Source organism: Oncorhynchus nerka, linkage group LG6 (genome assembly GCF_034236695.1).
Source record: "Oncorhynchus nerka isolate Pitt River linkage group LG6, Oner_Uvic_2.0, whole genome shotgun sequence".
Lineage (NCBI taxonomy): Eukaryota > Metazoa > Chordata > Actinopteri > Salmoniformes > Salmonidae > Oncorhynchus > Oncorhynchus nerka.
Genome location: NC_088401.1, coordinates 79,855,550 through 79,875,415, shown reverse-complemented (window position 1 = coordinate 79,875,415; position 19,866 = coordinate 79,855,550). Strand labels below are relative to the sequence as shown.

The 19,866-nt window shown below is 44.3% G+C and overlaps 2 protein-coding genes across 2 annotated transcripts; one reads left to right on the top strand and one right to left on the bottom strand.

Moving 5' to 3' along the window:
• Positions 1-4,941: 4,941 nt before the first annotated feature.
• Positions 4,942-17,365, bottom strand: LOC115130981 (germ cell nuclear acidic protein-like). Its single transcript, XM_029662594.2, has 13 exons — positions 17,259-17,365; positions 17,004-17,117; positions 16,686-16,884; positions 16,297-16,363; positions 15,047-15,096; positions 13,618-13,681; positions 13,456-13,535; positions 12,667-13,071; positions 11,145-11,301; positions 9,007-9,154; positions 8,543-8,678; positions 7,166-7,370; positions 4,942-6,054 (listed from the first exon to the last, which is right to left on the bottom strand). Exons 2-13 carry the CDS (start codon positions 17,091-17,093, stop codon positions 5,823-5,825), a joined length of 1,833 nt encoding a protein of 610 aa, XP_029518454.2. The 5' UTR covers positions 17,094-17,117; positions 17,259-17,365; the 3' UTR covers positions 4,942-5,822.
• A 53-nt stretch (positions 17,366-17,418) lies between these two features.
• Positions 17,419-19,507, top strand: LOC115130982 (zinc finger protein OZF-like). Its single transcript, XM_029662595.2, has 2 exons — positions 17,419-17,700; positions 17,971-19,507. The coding sequence occupies exons 1-2, from the start codon at positions 17,511-17,513 to the stop codon at positions 19,221-19,223; spliced, it is 1,443 nt and encodes a 480-aa protein (XP_029518455.1). The 5' UTR covers positions 17,419-17,510; the 3' UTR covers positions 19,224-19,507.
• Positions 19,508-19,866: the final 359 nt, after the last annotated feature.

Below are 19,866 nucleotides of genomic sequence, written 5' to 3'. Positions count from 1 at the left end.
CTCCCCTCCAACACCCCCGCCACTCCTCTACCCCTTGGCACCCCTCCCCTCCAACACCCCCTCCTCTACCCCTAGGCACCCCCCCCTCCAACATCCCCCTCCTCTCTACCCCTAGGCACCCCCTCCCCTCCAACACCCCCTCCTCTACGCCTTGGCACCCCCTCCCCTCCAACACCCCTCTCCTCCAACATCCCCCTCCTCTACCCCTAGGCACCCCCTCTCCTCCAACATCCCCTCCTCTACCCCTAGGCACCCCTCCCCTCCAACACCCCCTCTCCTCCAACATCAACCTTATAACTCTAATGTAAAGTGAAAGTTGTGACTGTATTTTTCTTCTTCGTATTGTTGTATTTGTGTCTCTATGAATTATCTACAGTATGATCTCCTGTATTGAATGTTTTGTACGTATAAACTGCATGTGCAGATATATATTGATATTTAAGAAATTCATTAATGAAATACCTTTTTAAGCAGTTTTTTTTCAGTGTATTCGTAAGACAAGTTCATGGTGCTGTATCAACATGTTCTGACCATATGCATCCATGTACTGTGTTGGAGAAGTCTCTAGAAAGAAAGATTTCCCTGACCAAGATGGCTGTCCTATAATCATGTTGCCAGTGTCCATTCCAGTGTTACACACGTCCATATTTAATCTCTAGTCGAATGTTAGTACATTACAGTGCCTTGCGAAAGTATTCGGCCCCCTTGAACTTTGCGACCTTTTGCCACATTTCAGGCTTCAAACATAAAGATATAAAACTGTATATTTTTGTGAAGAATCAACAACAAGTGGGACACAATCATGAAGTGGAACGACATTTATTGGATATTTCAAACTTTTTTTAACAAATCAAAAACTGAAAAATTGGGCGTGCAAAATTATTCAGCCCCTTTACTTTCAGTGCAGAAAACTCTCTCCAGAAGTTCAGTGAGGGTCTCTGAATGATCCAATGTTGACCTAAATGACTAATGATGATGATAAATACAATCCACCTGTGTGTAATCAAGTCTCCGTGTAAATGCACCTGCACTGTGATAGTCTCAGAGGTCCGTTAAAAGCGCAGAGAGCATCATGAAGGACAAGGAACACACCAGGCAGGTCCGAGATACTGTTGTGAAGAAGTTTAAAGCCGGATTTGGATACAAAAAGATTTCCCAAGGTTTATACATCCCAAGGAGCACTGTGCAAGCGATAATATTGAAATGGAAGGAGTATCAGACCACTGCAAATCTACCAAGACCTGGCCGTCCCTCTAAACTTTCAGCTCATACAAGGAGAAGACTGATCAGAGATGCAGCCAAGAGGCCCATGATCCCTCTGGATGAACTGCAGAGATCTACAGCTGAGGTGGGAGACTCTGTCCATAGGACAACAATCAGTCGTATATTGCACAAATCTGGCCTTTATGGAAGAGTGGCAAGAAGAAAGACATTTCTTAAAGATATCCATAAAAAGTGTCGTTGCTGATTGCAGGGTACTGTGGAATATTCCATGAATCAATTATGAGTCTGTGCTCTTTGGCTATGTTGCCAATATTTGGGTTCCAGGAATACAATTCTACTCTCTCACTTCTGAGTTCTGGAGTATTCATGACATTTCAACTGAGATCAGGTCAACTTTAGTTCACCACGTTGAGGTATAAAAACATTGGTTATCCCAATAATCTCTCCTTTGCACCAGTTTACTTTCCTTTGTCGCGTAAAAATCCTTACAGCGTAAAAATCCCCACAATTCAACTTCATTGATGAAAAAGGAAATGAGTGGCCTCCTGAGTGGTGCAGCGGTCTAAGGCATTGCATCGCAGTGCTTGAGGCATTACGACAGACCCGGGTTTGATCCCAGGCTGTGTCACAACTGCCGGTGACCGGGATTCCCATAGGGCGGCTCACAATTGGTCCAGTGTCATCCGGTTTAGGAGAAGGTTTGGCCGGGGGTGTTTTTACTTGGATCATTGTGCTCTAGCGACTCCTTGTGGCCGGCCGGGCCCCTGCAGGCTCACCACGGTCATCAGTTGAGCAGTGTTTCCTCTGACACGTTGGTGTGGCTGGCGCCCGGGTTAAGCGGCTGTTAAAAAGTGCGGTTTGGCGGGTCATGTTTTGGAGGACGCAGGACTCGACCTCCGCCTCTCCTGAGCCCATAGAAGCAAGATCGCAATTGGATATCACAAAATTGGGGAGTAAAGGGGGGTAAAAAAAAGAAGAAAAAAAGGGAAATGACTGATATAAGAAATATAGTGCCTTGCCTCCACCAATATGACTTTACATTTGTGGGAATCTAGTGAATGAGTGTACACTTCAGGAGAGATTTAAAATCTTTTTTCAAGAACGTCCTGGCCAAGATAGGCAGCACCAAGTCATTACAAAAATTACAGACAAACATGAAAAACTACAAGTAATCTAATAAAAACCATAGAATTCACAAGAGTATAACAAAATCAAAAACGGCTAATTAAAAACATTGACAGGTCAGGGAATCAGTCTCAAGATCATTCATCAGTGATTTAAAAATACCAATCGGGACAAGTTCTTCCAGTTGAAAAGTATTTTGTAAGGTGTTCCAAGACGATAGCGCAGAGTACATAAAAGCCCTTTTACCAAATTCAGTTCGGACATTTGGAACAGTTAGCAGGATAAAGTCCAGCGAACGAAGAGAGTACACACCACATTTCTGAACAAAACAAAGCGGCCAAATATTAAAGGTAGTAAACCCAAAAATGACTTTGTAAATAAAAGTATACCAGTGCCTGAGCCTACGAGTGACTAGAGAAGGCCAGCCAACCCTGGTATACAAAGTGCAGTGGTGTGTAAAGGCTTTGTAAATAAAAGTATACCAGTGCCTGAGCCTACGAGTGACTAGAGAAGGCCAGCCAACCCTGGTATACAAAGTGCATTGGTGCGTAAGGGCTTTGTAAATAAAAGTATACCAGTGCCTGAGCCTACGAGTGACTAGAGAAGCCAACCCTGGTATACAAAGTGCAGTGGTGTGTAATGGCTTTGTAAATAAAAGTATACCAGTGACTGAGCCTACGAGTGACTAGAGAAGGCCAGCCAACCCTGGTATACAAAGTGCAGTGGTGTGTAAAGGTTTTGCAGTTTAAAATAAATCTCAAAGTACCATGGTAAAGGGTGTCCATTGATCTCAAACACTGAGCGGAAGCGTTCATATATAAAATATCCCCATAGTCTAGTAAAGGCATAAATGTAGCTGATACTAGCCTCCTTCTGGCTTCAAAAGAAAAACAGGCCTTATTCCTAAAATAATATCCCAATTTCAGCTTACATTTTTTTGTAAGTTGTTGAATATGCAATTTAAAAGAGAGGCTGTCATCAATTAAAATTCCAAGATATTTATATGAGGTTACAACCTCAATCTCCTTGCCCTGACAGATAGTAATAGGTTAAAGGTTCAGAGGTCTATTTCTTGCTTTAGAAAACACCCTTAGTTTAGTTGTCAGTATTGAGGATAATCTTCAATTGACACAAGGTATGTTGAACAGTATAAAAAGCAGTTTGCAAGTTCTGGAAAGCTTTTGTAAGAGACGAGGCACAACAGTAAATAACAGTATCATCAGCATAAAAATGAAGTTGCGCATTTTGGACATTTTTGTCTAAATCATTTATATAAATAATGAATAAGAGAGGACCAAGTACAGAGCCTTGGGGCACACCCTTAAAGGCAAACAATTTAACAGACATAAGCCCATCAAATTGAGTGCACTGAGTTCTATCAGACAGATAGTTAGCAAACCATGCAACTGCATGCTCTGAAAGACCTACACTTGACAATCTCTGCCTTAGCATGATCAACTGTGTCAAAAGCCTTAGAGAGATCAATAAAAAGTGAGACAGTGCTGTTTTTTGTCAAGGGCTTCAGTGATATCATTTAAAACCTTCATGGCTGCCTTATTTGACATGGCAGGCGACTACAAATCACCTTACATCATAAATCATAAATAACTACTCAATATTATTCGTAGATCAGTCAGTCAGTCACAATTTTACCCATAATGCACCCCCCCTTGCCCTCAGGACAGCCTCAATTTGTGGGGCATGGACTCTACACAGCGTTGAAAGCGTTCCACAGGGATGCTTCCCACAGTTGTGTCAAGTTGGCTGGATGTCCTTTTAGGTGGTGGATCATTCTTGATTCACACAGGAATCTGTTGAGCGCAAAAAACCCAGCAGCGTTGCAGTTCTTGACACAAACCGTTGCCCCTGTGTAAGTCTTGCTTCCATCCCTCTCCTCGCCCCTACATGGGCTTCGAACCAGGGACCCTCTGCAAACATCAACAACTGCCTCCCACGAAGCATCGTTACCCATTGCCCCACAAAAGCAGCGGGCCTTGCAGAGCAAGAGAAACAAGTACTTCAAGGTCTCAGAGCGAGTGATGTTAGCGCACACCTCGCTAACTAGCTAGCCATTTCACACCGGTTACACCTGGCACCTACTACCATACCCTGTTCTAAGGCACTTAAATCTTTTGTCTTGCCCATTCACCCTCTGAATGGCAGACATACACAATCCGTCTATATTGTCTCAAGGCTTAAAAATCCTTCTTTAACCTGTTTCCTCTTCATCTACACTGATTGAAGTGACATCAATAAGGGATCATAGCTTTCACCTGGTCAGTGTCATGGAAAGAACAGGTGTTCTTTAATGTTTTGTACATCAAGTATACTGCAGTCACCTGTGTTTGTCCCGAAGTAGCTTGTGAATTTTGATAACACTATATTTTCTGTCGTTTCTGAACCACTAGGCTGATATCGTTGCCTGAAACGGTCGACCTGGATAGCTGAGTCAATAGACCAGTGGAGAAGAAGAGTTTGCAGAGACAATACATGTACAAAACAAGCAGAATGGTTGTAATGAGGGGGATACAGGAGTGGGATAACATTCCTCACCTTAGTGATGTTTAGTCTACCAGCAAATCAACAGATATGTTTATATTGCAGAGTTGACACTGACGTGTACAACATCAAATCTTTTATTAAAACATTGTAACGTTATCAACAACAAAACACGAAGAAAAAAAAACACATTAAGACAAACGTTAATTTTTTAACATATATTTCCCCTCGCATGAATGAGAAGTTGCCACATCTGCCTGTTACGCACTGAATCAAATTTAATGGAACAAAAATATACCTGAAAATATATTACAATAATAATTTTCACTGATTCAAATTTCAAGTCATTCAAAACAGTTTGTCACCATATGTTAACATCACTAAAGCCCCCCCAAAATGACATTTGAATGGTATGAAACCATGTCACAGGCAGGCTTGACACAACAATATATGACTGATTCACGTTTCCTTTAGTCACTGTGCAGTGTGTCTCTTAGCAACACTTCACTGTAATGGTGAGACTCCAGTTAGAGGTAAGGAATGACAGACTCACCATAGCTGCCTCTGAAAACCTGATATAACCACAGAGGTATTTAAGACCTATCAACTTGAAGATCCCACTGATCTTACACATTAGGATGGTTGAAAGAGAAGGATCCCATCATGGCTTCAAATCAGAGCAGTGGAAACCGTCAAGGAATTAACAGGAGAATGCATGTTCAGCGAGGGTTTTTACGGCTACTCCTGAACAAAAAACATGTCTCATTATTAAGATCCTGAAGGCTTTATAGTCTGAGACAAGAGCAGTGTAGGGCTAGTCCAGGTCCATGCAACCACGCCCTCCAACTGCCTCAGAATGAATCCACCTCATCTCTTTCACACCTATCAAATAATGTGAGACCAGTGAAATTCTTCAAGCCAAGGATACAGTTAGTGAAATATAGGGACAGCTGATCCCTCTCTCTCTCTCCCTCTCAGTTCTGGCTGAGCTTGGTCTTGGTGGCGAAGTCAACACTGAGTTTCCTCATTACCTCACCGTGGCTCTGACCCACCAGGTTTTGGCGAACACTACCATAGTTCTCCTTGACGAAGTTGGCGAAGGGCGTGGGTGCCCGGGGCTTGGAGGGGTTGAGCAGGACCAGCTGACCCGTACAGAGGGCACACACAAACCTCTGGGTGTCCAGAGACTTAGAGTGGCGACCGAGTCTACAGAGGGCAGGAAGAAGAGAACAGTTTAGCCATCAATAGGATGGAGTTTAGCCATCAATAGGTTTAACAGTTTAGCCATCAATAGGTTTATGAGTTTAGCCATCAATAGGTTTAACAGTTTAGCCATCAATAGGTTTAATTGTTTAGCCATCAATAGGTTTAACAGTTTAGCCATCAATAGGTTTAACAGTTTAGCCATCAATAGGTTTAAGAGTTTAGCCATCAATAGGTTTAACAGTTTAGCCATCAATAGGTTTAAGAGTTTAGCCATCAATAGGTTTAACAGTTTAGCCATCAATAGGTTTAAGAGTTTAGCCATCAAGCAAGTCTCTTCTTATTGGTGTCCTTTAGTAGTGGTTTCTTTGCAGCAATTCAACCATGAAGTCCTCCTCTGTCTCCTCTCAACAGTTGATGTTGAGATGTTACTTGAACTCTGAAGCATTTATTTGGGCTGCAATCTGAGGTGCAGTTAGCTCTAATGAATTTATCCTCTGCAGCAGATGTAACTCTGGGTCTTCCTTTCCTGTGTTGGTCCTCATGAGAGCCAGTTTCATCATAGCGCTTGATGGTTTTTGCGACTGCACTTGAAGAAACTTTCAAAGTTCTTGAAATTTTCCGGATTGACTGACCTTCATGTCTTAAAGTAATGATGGACTGTCGTTTCTCTTTAATAATTTGAGCTGTTCTTGCCATAATATAGACTTGGTCTTTTACCAAATAGGGCTATATTCTGTATACTACCCCTCCCTTGTCACAACACAACTGATTGGCTCAAACACATTAAGGAAAGAAAGAAATTCCACAAATGAACTTAACATGGAACAGCTGTTAATTTAAATGAATTTAAATGCATTCCAGGTGACTACCTCAAAGCTGGTTGAGAGAATGCCAAGAGTGTGCAAAGCTGTCATCAAGGCAAAGGTTGGCTACTTTCAAGAAACTAAAAAAATTATATATTTTGATTTGTTTAACACTTTTTTGGTTACTACATGATTCCATATGTGTTATTTCACAGTTCTGATGTCTTCACTATTATTCTACAATGTAGAAAATATTCCAATAAAGAAAAACCCTGGAATGAAACTTTTGACTGGTACTGGTACTGTACGTGTTTTTGCAGCAGCTGCACTGGTACTGGTACTTGTAGTTAATGTCGTAGCTGTGGCAGCGGGTGACCACAGGCAGCTCGGGGTGTGCCAGCGTGGCCTTGCGGGCGTACAGCTTCCAGAAGGGGCCGTGCCCATCCCTCACACTGTTGATCAACCAGGTGGCAGCGTGGCACATCTCATGAACCAATGTATCCCGCAGGCGGTCTGGCAAGAGGGAGGATGGAAAGTAACGCGGGAGAGAAAAGAAGAGACAAGGGGGGAATGGGAGAGAGAGGAAGGATGGGAGAGAGAGGGAGAGAGGGAGTGGTAGAGAGAGGAGAGAGTGGGAGAGAGAGGAGAGAGTGGGAGAGGGAGAGAGAGAGAGGAGAGTGGGAGTGGGAGGAGAGAGGGAGCGGGAGAGAGGGAGGGAGTGGGAGGAGAAAGGGAGTGGGAGAGAGGAGAAAGGGAGTGGGAGAGAGGAGAAAGGGAGTGGGAGGAGAGAGGGAGTGGGAGGAGAAAGGGAGTGGGAGAAGAAAGGGAGTGGGAGAAGAAAGGGAGTGGGAGAGAGGGAGTGGGAGAGAGGAGAAAGGGAGTGGGAGAGAGGAGAGAGGGAGTGGGAGAGAGGTAGTGGGAGAGAGGAAGGATGGGTGAGAACGAGGCAAGGTGGGAGAGAGAGGAAGGATGGGTGAGAACGAGGCAAGGTGGGAGAGAGAGGAAGGATGGGTGAGAACGAGGCAAGGTGGGAGAGAGAGGAAGGATGGGTGAGAACGAGGCAAGGTGGGAGAGAGAGGAAGGATGGGTGAGAACGAGGCAAGGTGGGAGAGAGAGGAAGGATGGGTGAGAACGAGGCAAGGTGGGAGAGAGAGGAAGGATGGGTGAGAACGAGGCAAGGTGGGAGAGAGAGAAGGATGGGTGAGAACGAGGCAAGGTGGGAGAGAGAGGAAGGATGGGTGAGAACGAGGCAAGGTGGGAGAGAGAGGAAGGATGGGTGAGAACGAGGCAAGGTGGGAGAGAGAGGAAGGATGGGTGAGAACGAGGCAAGGTGGGAGAGAGAGGAAGGATGGGTGAGAACGAGGCAAGGTGGGAGAGAGAGGAAGGATGGGTGAGAACGAGGCAAGGTGGGAGAGAGAGGAAGGATGGGTGAGAACGAGGCAAGGTGGGAGAGAGAGGAAGGATGGGTGAGAACGAGGCAAGGTGGGAGAGAGAGGAAGGATGGGTGAGAACGAGGCAAGGTGGGAGAGAAAGCAGGATACTTTTTACACAGGTTTAATAATACAGACACGGGCTGTTCAAATTCAAGTTTGACTTTAAATTACTTTCACCAGAACCTAATTGCAACATTATAACAAGGTAGATTTAATCTCATGTCATTAGTTCTTCAACCAGTGAAGCCTTACCTGCAGAGTCACAGACTTTCTCCGAGAGTTGGATACGGGCGTATCGGTTCCCTCCTCTTCTCTCCTGCCCTGTGACGCAGTAGCCAGCAGTCTTTCTCATCTTGTTATTCCAGCTCACTGACATGTTACTGGGCAGCTGGGGAACAAAGACGTTACAAAGGAAAGAAGAGGTAAAACATGCAAGATAATCCCAGGTCACATGATGTTATGGTGTAGGTCAACACAAAACACTGTGTAAGATGGCATCTTCATCACTCTCCAAGTGATATGGCGGTATATGTATGCTTATAACCTGTGTGTTTAAACCTGTATAGCCTATGTATGCTTATAACCTGTGTGTTTAACACTGTATAGCCTATGTATGCTTATAACCTGTGTGTTTAACACTATAGCCTATGTATGCTTATAACCTGTGTGTTTAACACTATAGCCTATGTATGCTTAAAGTGTGTGTGTGTGCATACCTTGTTGTCGAACACGCTGGTGTTGTACAGGCGATACAGTTTGCTGGTGAGCTCCTCCTTGGTCTGTTTGAAGTTGCGGCTGTAGCTGGAGCCTGGTCCAGACAGAGACTGGAGAAAACACCCAGGAGTCATACACCCTGCTGATACACTGAGGAGAGAAACACCTAGGAGTCATACACCCTGCTGATACACTGAGGAGAGAAACACCTAGGAGTCATACACCCTGCTGATACATCGAGGAGAGAAACACCCAGGAGTCATACACCCTGCTGATACACAGAGGAGAGAAACACCCAGGAGTCATACACCCTTCTGATACACTGTTCAATAGAATATTGATCAACACCCTGTCCTAGGCCCTGTTCAGTAGAATATTGATCAACACCCTGTCCTAGGCCCTGTTCAGTAGAATATTGATCAACACCCTGTCCTAGGCCCTGTTCAATAGAATATTGATCAACACCCTGTCCTAGGCCCTGTTCAGTAGAATATTGATCAACACCCTGTCCTAGGCCCTGTTCAGTAGAGTATTGATCAACACCCTGCCATAGGCCCTGTTCAGTAGAATATTGATCAACACCCTGTCCTAGGCCCTGTTCAGTAGAATATTGATCAACACCCTGTCCTAGGCCCTGTTCAATAGAATATTGATCAACACCCTGTCCTAGGCCCTGTTCAGTAGAGTATTGATCAACACCCTGCCATAGGCCCTGTTCAGTAGAGTATTGATCAACACCCTGTCCTAGGCCCTGTTCAGTAGAGTATTGAGGTACAGCCTTAGGCCCTGTTCAGTAGAGTATTGATCTACACCCCTAGGCCCTGTTCAATAGAGTATTGAGGTGCAGCCTTAGGCCCTGTTCAGTAGAGTATTGAGGTACAGCCCAACCAAGGCCCTGTTCAGTAGAGTATTGAGGTACAGCCCGACCAAGGCCCTGTTCAGTAGAGTACTGGGGTACAGCACGTCCTAGGCCCTGTTCAGTAGAATATTGAGGTACACCCTTCCCTAGGCCCTGTTCAGTAGAGGATTGAGGTACACCCTGTCCTAGGCCCTGTTCAGTAGAGTATTGATCTACACCCCTAGGCCCTGTTCAGTAGAGTATTGATCTACACCCCTAGGCCCTGTTCAGTAGAGTATTGAGGTACACCCTTCCCTAGGCCGTGTTCAGTAGAGGATTGAGGTACACCCTGTCCTAGGCCCTGTTCAGTAGAGTATTGAGGTACAGCCCTAGGCCCTGTTCAGTAGAGTATTGAGGTACAGCCCGACCAAGGCCCTGTTCAGTAGAGTATTGAGGTACAGCCCGACCAAGGCCCTGTTCAGTAGAGTATTGAGGTACACCCTGTCCTAGACCCTGTTCAGTAGAGTATTGAGGTACAGCCCTAGACCCTGTTCAGTAGAGTATTGAGGTACAGCCCTAGGCCCTGTTCAGTAGAGTATTGAGGTACACCCTGTCCTAGACCCTGTTCAGTAGAGTATTGAGGTACACCCTGTCCTAGACCCTGTTCAGTAGAGTATTGAGGTACAGCCCTAGACCCTGTTCAGTAGAGTATTGAGGTACAGCCCTAGACCCTGTTCAGTAGAGTATTGAGGTACAGCCCTAGGCCCTGTTCAGTAGAGTATTGAGGTACACCCTGTCCTAGACCCTGTTCAGTAGAGTATTGAGGTACACCCTGTCCTAGACCCTGTTCAGTAGAGTATTGAGGTACAGCTCATCCTAGGCCCTGTTCAGTAGAGTATTGAGGTACAGCTCATCCTAGGCCCTGTTCAGTAGAGTATTGAGGTACAGTCCTAGGGCCTGTTCAGTAGAGTATTGGGGTACAGCCCGTCCTAGGCCCTGTTCAGTAGAATATTGAGGTACACCTTTCCCTAGGGCCTGTTCAGTAGAGTATTGGGGTACAGCCCGTCCTAGGCCCTGTTCAGTAGAATATTGAGGTACACCCTTCCCTAGGGCCTGTTCAGTAGAGTATTGAGGTACAGTCCTAGGCCCTGTTCAGTAGAGTATTGAGGTACAGTCCTAGGGCCTGTTCAGTAGAGTATTGAGGTACAGTCCTAGGGCCTGTTCAGTAGAGTATTGAGGTACAGTCCTAGGGCCTGTTCAGTAGAGTATTGAGGTACAGTCCTAGGGCCTGCTTAATATTACCTGGAGAAGGAAAGGCTGCTGGTCTGAAGTCTGGCCTCTGTGGGTTTAGAGACAAGCAGCCTCGCTGGAGTATTCAGAACCAATGGTGTTCTCCCTACCGGCCGAGGGCCGGCCTCTTTCGAGGCTTTGGGCCGTGGAGCTGGCTTCTGATTGGGCCCTGGATTCACACACGAGGATAGCCAATGAGATGAAGTGATACAGAAACAAAAAAGGAAATGTACCAATTAAAAACCACAGCTGGCAGGAAGAAACCTTGTGGGTGGACACGGTCTGAACAGAAATATAGGAGTTATATTTAAACACTTTGGGAGCATTATACCATCGTGCATATTTACTTTGTTACGTTAACCTCTCTGATCCAACTCCTGGGACAAGTTTTTTCATATTTTTTAGGTATGTGCCACCCCACTTACTGTTTAGGTGTTGGGGTATTACCTGTGTCATGTTTAGGTGTTACCTGTGTCATGTTTAGGTGTTGGGGTGTTACCGGTGTCATGTTTAGGTGTCATGTTTAGGTGTTGGGGTGTTACCTGTGTCATGTTTAGGTGTCATGTTTAGGTGTTGGGGTGTTACCTGTGTCATGTTTAGGTGTTGGGGTGTTACCTGTGTCATGTTTAGGTGTCATGTTTAGGTGTTGGGGTGTTACCTGTGTCATGTTTAGGTGTTACCTGTGTCATGTTTAGGTGTTGGGGTGTTACCTGTGTCATGTTTAGGTGTTGGGGTGTTACCTGTGTCATGTTTAGGTGTTGGGGTGTTACCTGTGTCATGTTTAGGTGTTGGGGTGTTACCCGTGTCATGTTTAGGTGTTACCTGTGTCATGTTTAGGTGTTACCTGTGTCATGTGTAGGTGTTGGGGTGTTACCTGTGTCATGTTTAGGTGTTGGGTTAGGTGTTGGGGTGTTACCTGTGTCCTGTTTAGGTGTTGGGTTAGGTGTTGGGGTGTTACCTGTGTCCTGTTTAGGTGTTGGGGTGTTACCTGTGTCCTGTTTAGGTGTTGGGGTGTTACCTGTGTCATGTTTAGGTGTTGGGTTAGGTGTTGGTGTGTTACCTGTGTGCTGTTTAGGTGTTGGGGTGTTACCTGTGTCCTGTTTAGGTGTTGGGGTGTTACCTGTGTCCTGTTTAGGTGTTGGGGTGTTACCTGTGTCATGTTTAGGTGTTGGGTTAGGTGTTGGGGTGTTACCTGTGTCCTGTTTAGGTGTTGGGTTAGGTGTTGGGGTGTTACCTGTGTCCTGTTTAGGTGTTGGGGTGTTACCTGTGTCCTGTTTAGGTGTTGGGGTGTTACCTGTGTCATGTTTAGGTGTTGGGGTGTTACCTGTGTCATGTTTAGGTGTTGGGGTGTTACCTGTGTCATGTTTAGGTGTTGGGGTGTTACCTGTGTCATATTTAGGTGTTGGTGTGTTACCTGTGTCATGTTTAGGTGTTGGGGTGTTACCTGTGTCATGTTTAGGTGTTGGTGTGTTACCTGTGTCATGTTTAGGTGTGGGGGTGTTACCTGTGTCATGTTTAGGTGTTGGGGTGTTACCTGTGTCATGTTTAGGTGTTGGGGTGTTGCCGGTCTTGTGGTTCTTCTTAATTCTGTCCAGTAAGCTGAGGAACTCCTCCTCTGAGCTGGCTGAGTCCTCCAGCTTCGACGGGGCTGAGTGGGTCCGCTGTGGAAGGGGGGCCAGGGTGGAAGAGGGGAGAGGAGAGGACAGAGAAGGATGGGAGGGCGAGGGAAAGAAGATGTCCTCCTGGTTACTTTGTGGAACTTTGACCTTGTGTGTCCGAGACGAGGGCGGATGGCGCACAGGGTGGCGCGTCCTCCACGTGCTCTTCATCAAGATATCATCATCGTCACTGTCGCTGAGGAAAACTGGGGAGTCACACTGGGACAGGGGTCTTCTGACTGGGAGCTGGGAGGATGACGGCTTAGGGGTGTTAGAGGTACCTGTAGAAGACAGACACAGTGACCTGTTGTTGGGACTGAATCATAATATCTCCATGAGTTAAACAAAACAGACAGTGACTGTTGAGTAGGTAACGCTGTCGGCCTAACAACTCCCCTCTAGCCGTGACAATATATCAAAATAACCAAGGCTTCCTGGGTATTACTTCAATTCTGGCTATGATAAGAAAAGTCACCACAGTGCTGAACTGAAATTGAGCAGAAAGAACTTCTTCGAAACAGATTTCAGTTCATTACAAGCATGTATGTTGACAGTTAATGGAAGCGTATCAAATAGCCCCCTATTCCCTATATAGTCCACTACTTTTGAATAGAGTAGTGCCCTATATAGGGAATAGGTTGCCATTAGGGACACAGCAATGTTACCTTTGGCGGTAGGCGTTTTTTTCTTCTTGAGGACAAAGTCATCGTCGGAGGAAGAGCTGTCGACAATAAAGTTTCTGAGGCTGAGGACAAAACAGGAGATAAACCTGAGTATTAACACACGATAGGGACCATAGTCACGGTAAGAGGTTGAAACCACTGTACCTGTCTACACTGCCACGCTCGGCTTCCTTGGGCTTCGGCTTGGGAGTTTTCACACGGCTCAGGACTTCAGGGGCACCAGACGAGACACAAGGGAACAGTAAACATGTCATCCCCCATGATGCAGCAGCGCCAGTTATACCTCCCGCTTCGCATCTTCCTCTTCTGCTGTGACTCACTAATTTCTGTTTATTACTGAAGCTCCTGCTTTGGGCCAATCAGTGTAATTTTGTAAATGCGGGATCTCTATGACCAGACGCATCATTCACCAGAGTTTCTGCAAAAGCAGGCCAGTGCTGTCTTGAGATATCGCGTGTGACTCATGTATGAACGGACGGAGACCGAGCCACAGTCCCCTCCCCGATTTCATCATGGGGAACAATGACATGAGTAAGGAGACATCGAAGAGACCTGGGCCCGTTTCCCGGTAGCGATGGAACTTACGAGTGTTTTAATGATGCATCTTTACTACAACGGACGAAGAAGTAACATGTTTCCCAGAACACCACGCAGAGAGAACGTTCACAAGCTGGTCGTTGAGAAGTGTCAATACTGATAGGATCAAAAGAAAATCAGGGCTGCTCTCGGAACAGCTTTCTCCATTCAAATGTTACCTTAAACATGAGAATGATTTCGCAATACTGATGTCAGATCAGCTCCTGAAGAGATATAATCATCGATGGCTGAAAATATTGAGGCGGCTTATTCTATAGATTACGCTATAATAATGCACTAACTCACAGATTTGGCATGTTAGGCTACACATTATGAAATATAGAGGCACGAATGACAGACAGGATCCAAATAGCAAACTAAAACAATTGAATTAACATTGATTTCAATATCATTTAAATATACAAGCCTATAGTCTATACTGTAGGTAGGCTATTTATCTTTTAATGCAGTCATTTCGGTTTTTATTTTAAGATTTGTATCCTTTGCTTGTTTGTAACAATTGCAAAGACATTAAAAACGATGTATTTGTAGTCAACTTCGTTGTGAAGTTATTGGCGGTCACAGAGTGAATGATACACATCTTGATTCTATTTGTACCAGAGATCGTCGATGTATAAAGTGATAAACTAACGACGCACTTTGCTGTTCTACGAGTGGTTTGGGGCAGCTGGTAAATAATTAGCCTTTTCAAGTACGACTTTAGTAACGATGCTTTTGGGAAACATCTTTGAGATTTAATGATGCTTCTACAAAGGTTCTAACAACGAACTTAGCCTTAAGATGCATTTAGGAAACCGGGGCCCTGGACAGTCATAAACAATACTGTTGTTTGACTTAGAAATGACATACACCAAATTAGACATGACAAACACCCATTCAGAAGTGACATAGATGATTGTTTCAATAAAGAAGCCTCACCCCAACACAAAACATGACTTCACTAATGCAGAAGTCAAGGCACCAGTATGGTACTTACAGTTTTCAAAGCCGCCATCACTGTCTGAGCTTAATACAAGGACTGGTTCACTAGAGGGGAGAGAATCAGAAAATAAAAAACAACACATTTTGTCCAATTGAATGACAGATAGATGAAATGGAATTAAGGGCACTATTCAATCCGTATTGCGGAAGTTCAGCGCTACAGCATGATTGAAATTTAAACGCAACGTACCCAGGTAAGTGGGTATTGCGTTCTCGGTAAACGCTGCATATGTCTCCTCAATCAGACATTACATTTAGATTTCTATTGGCTAATCTGTAAGGCTTCAGTTATCCAGATTGAATAGAGACCTATAAGTCTACAAGGCTATAGGCTGGAAGTAGGGTAGTGACGGTCATGGTATTTTGGATGACTGTAATTAGCCAGCCAAATGACAGCGTTCACCATAATAGCGTAAACATTATTTATTTTTTTATTACATTTTCTACTCTTCTCCGCTCCTGACTGTATGTGCTGCCATAGAAATGGAATTAATAGAACAGGTGTCCCCATTCAAGTCAATGACGACATAACGGGTGGACTGGCAGCCATTGCGAGTGTACCAATATCAACAAAGCAGGATGTAAAATATGTGCTTTAATTTGTTGATTCAAGTCACGTGACATTATCAGTTTACATCATTTGAGTGAACATTCCACATTACCATTACTGATATCACAATACCAGGCAGCCATTTCAAGTGTACACATGAGTTTACCAGTCAAATTGCCAGGGTTAGAGGTTCCAAGTCTATTCTTTTCATTCTATTTCTATGTGTGCTGCTGCTGCATTGTGGGAGGTATAAGCCTAGGCAATCGAAGACTTGTTTGCTTGTTCCAGCAAGGAGCAAAAAAGCTTCATCACGTTGTTACAGCAGAAACGGACAGAGATGGAAGAGAAAGTGAGACACCCCACTCCCTCATTTTTTTATGGTTACATTACAGTCAATGAACTATGCAGACCAGACCCAACTGCTATTTCATGTCTATGGGATAACCACACCATTAAGCAGACTGGAAGTGACCACTTTTTTTCAATGGTAAACGGCCTGAGTGAACTATTTTCTTTTATCCACCATCTTTGAAACGTACTAAACCGCACAAATGCCGTCCCATCTTCAGTGAGCTGATTATTCCACGGCAAACACATTTTTTTGAAGGTTATTTTATTTTCACGAGAGTCTTCATCCATAACCATTGGTTACACAGTATTTGTGCCAGCACTAGCTGGGCAAATCACTACTTTACCTGACTTTGTTAGCAGCACTGCAATGTTTCCGAGAAGCAGCTTTGGGTGTAGCCTGCTCCACAAGAACTACAGACAAGAAGAACATGGAGATTAATTCATTCAACTACAGTATTTCAATGCATGGCTATCATGTCATAGATCTACATGTTTGGCACCACGACAACCATAATCAAGAGTTGGCCAATGCTCATACAGCTCTGGACCAGGTGTAAAGGAATCTTCCAGGTGAACAAAAAAGAAAGCAGTCGAGTCAATCAAACATCATCAATCAATCCAGGTTTAATATAAATTGCAACAAGGAGCCACTCTGCACAGAAGCAGAGAACATGTCAAACAGGCCCTTTATATTCTAATAGACAAGCAGCACAACCCACTGACCCTCACTTACACTGGTCGAAATCATCATCGCTGGACTCTATCAACACCTTGGTCCTGTAACTGTTGCCCTGGGAGACCTGGTTCTCTTTCCCTGAGCCTCCGTCATCCTCTTCCTCACTGTCTGGCAGATGTTGCCGGACTCGGGGAGGAAGGTCTTGAACACCCCTGTAGAAGTGATTGCCTGTGGCCGGACGCCGAGTCTTAATCAGCTGTAAAGAAGACATGTCTTTGAAATGGCACCCAGGTCAAATGTAGTTGGTGCAATTGATAACATAATCATTGGTAGTTCTGATTAATGTGACCAAGTTAAGTAAGATAACAACATTACCTGTTCTTCTGCTGTTTTCAACCCTCCCTTCTCTGACCAGCCCAGTTTCTGTGAAACTCTTTGAAATAATCTGTGATTGTCGTCATCCATGGTACTTTTCTCTGTCTATCTTCTCTGTAAGGGGGACAATATAACTATTATCTGCTAACAACATTCCCAGATAGCTACTGTAGCTCTGCCACTGGATAGCCCTCTGGGAAATGCATACAAACAAGACATATTTTTTGATGTTCGCGAATCGTGACATAACGTTACCTTTGAAGATGATGATAAGAACTTTTGCTTTGTGCCCACGTTTCGGACAGCTACTGAAAGCAACCAACGAAAATTCAAAACTTCACACCGGAAGTGTTTTTTTCCCTTCTTTTTTTTAACCCGGAAGTTGTCATTGGCAAAGCGAAAACGAGTAGTAATGACGTAGCTAGATGCGGAACTAGGCCTACTTGAACAAATGGTTGCTTTGTTCACAATAATAATACGAATTTCTATACTTTTATTCCGCTCAAAATGTCTAAACTACAGTTTCTGAACGCGTATGTTACTGAACGACTAACGGCTGCTGCTCTAGAGATATCCGTAGCCATAGAGACAACAGTAGTAGAGATGCATCAAGAAATCTCCCGTTCGACGGAGGAGAATGTTCGTCTACGAAGACTGTTGGATTTGGTTTTCAACCGACAGATAAAGTCACACAGAGGTTTGCATTGACGACTTGCAACTGTATTAACACACGTAAATCATATGGCAACTTGGCAAGATAGAAGCTTAAGATACACGATTGCAAATATACAAGTACTAAAGCAACGCTGCAATTGTAATTTTGAATCCCACAGCAGTATTCTCTGCGTACCAAGAAACAAGTTAGCTAGCTTTTTAACATTTTGTAGTTGCCGAAGAAAACTATGCATTTAGAGTTAGACAAAACACTTATTGAATTATCAGCAACTTTATATTTCTTATTTATCAGATACCCACCAGCTCACACTCCCCATATCTGAAGAGGAGGTTCCCCCTGAGCAGCAGCACTGTGAGCAGGAGTGGGGCCCCAGTCTGATTCAAGAGGACCCAGTGCCCACACAGATTAAAGAGGAACAGGAGGAACTACAGACCAGTCAAGAGGAAGATCAGCTTCAAGGACTGGGGGAGGCTGATCTTATAAAGTTCATATTCACTTCTCCCCGTGTGGAAAGTGACTATGATCAGGAGAACCCATCTCAGCCCTCACATCTACACCAAACCCAAACTGTGGAGGACAGAGAGAGGGACTCTCTACTCACCTACACAACTGATGAGATCAAACTAGAACCTGATGGAGAGAATTACAGAGTATCAGATCCAGCCAGTGACTCTCAGCCCCTCTCTGCAGTAAATCCAGACTGTTCTGCAGCTCCATGTGAAAACATGAAAAGTGATGATGAGGTGGAGAGTGGAGGACAGCTATTAGGGTCTAAGACACTCGAATCAAAAAGAAAACAGACAAAGAAAGGAGAAAAGGGGACGGCCACAATGTTGCCCCGTTTGACATCTTCTAGTGTTACTACTCATTATTGCAAGGTGTGTAGGAAGACTTTTCTGTCAAACGGTTTTTTAATCTATCATGTGCGAAAAACACACACAGAGCATAAGGAATGCCAGTGTGGTGTGTGTGGAAAATACTTATGTTCGACAGAAAGTATGACAGGTCACCTACAAACTCATACCGAAGAAAACATTTCTTGTCATGTTTGTGGCAAATGTTTCTCTAAGAATGGTGATCTCAAAACACATATTAGGAGTCATACAGGAGAGAAACCATATCAGTGTACTCAATGTAGTAAATGCTACACACAGAAAGTACACCTTAAAAATCATATGAGAACTCATACAGGGGAGAAACCGTTTAGGTGTAAAGAATGTGGGAAATACTTCACACAGAAGAATACCCTGTCCAATCACATGATGATCCACAGAGGAGAGAAACCATATCAGTGCAAAATATGTGGAAAAAGCTTCACTGAAAGTGGAACCCTGAGCAGGCATATGAGAGTTCACACAGGGGAGAAACCACATCAGTGCCAAGAATGTGGGAAATGCTTCACTGAACGTGGAAACTTGACTAAACATATAAAGATCCACAGAGGGGAGAAATCCTATTGTTGCAGCTACTGTAGCAGATGCTTTACTGATGAAGCAAATTGTAAAAGACACATGAGGACCGTTCACAACAATGAGAACATATGACAATTGAGTTAATCCTGAGTAGAGTAAAACCTTCAGATAGAAAATCTAATGTATAGAACTCACACAATTCCGTGCCCTGCTCTACGTGACGGATAAACGTGTATTTTCCATACATTTCTTCAGCATGTCGGAGTTTTCCACATCATATTTTCATCACATCTTCTACAACCCTACTATGGATATGTGGGCATTTCTGTTCAAATGTTTTGTTTATTTTATTGCAAACTTAATTGTATTTCCATGTGAATTACCTGTATAAATAAAGGTTAAATGAAAAAAAGCAATCAGAGTTCTTGCTCATGTAAGAACATGGCTGAGCTCTTTAAATCACCACTTCATTAAGTCAGGATTCCTATTTGACTCAGCCATGCCTCCTTGCCCTTCCAACATTTCATCATCTCCCACCCCTTCTAATGCGACTATCCCCGATGCTTCTCCCTCATTTTCCCCTGCCCCACTACAAAGTTTCTCCCTGCAGGCGGTCACTGAGTCTGAGGTGTTAAAGGAGCTCCTTAAACTTGACCCCCCAAAAACCATCTGGGTCAGATGGTTTAGACCCTTTCTTCATTAAGGTTGCTGCCCCTATCATCGCCAAGCCTTTTTAACCTGTCTCTCCTCTCTGAAGAGGTTCCCATTGCTTGGA

What these genes read in the sequence shown, in the direction of transcription:
- LOC115130981 (XM_029662594.2), bottom strand. Translation starts at nt 17,093, where the DNA reads ATGGATGACGACAATCACAGATTATTTCAAAGAGTTTCACAGAAACTG. An exon ending in AACACCTAAACATGACACAG is followed by an intron (nt 11,302 to 12,666) that starts GTAACACCCCAA and finishes GTGTGAATCCAG; the next exon opens with GGCCCAATCAGAAGCCAGCT. An exon ending in AGCAGCCTTTCCTTCTCCAG is followed by an intron (nt 9,155 to 11,144) that starts GTAATATTAAGC and finishes TTCTCTCCTCAG; the next exon opens with TGTATCAGCAGGGTGTATGA.
- LOC115130982 (XM_029662595.2), top strand. Translation starts at nt 17,511, where the DNA reads ATGTCTAAACTACAGTTTCTGAACGCGTATGTTACTGAACGACTAACG. An exon ending in ACAGATAAAGTCACACAGAG is followed by an intron (nt 17,701 to 17,970) that starts GTTTGCATTGAC and finishes CTTATTTATCAG; the next exon opens with ATACCCACCAGCTCACACTC.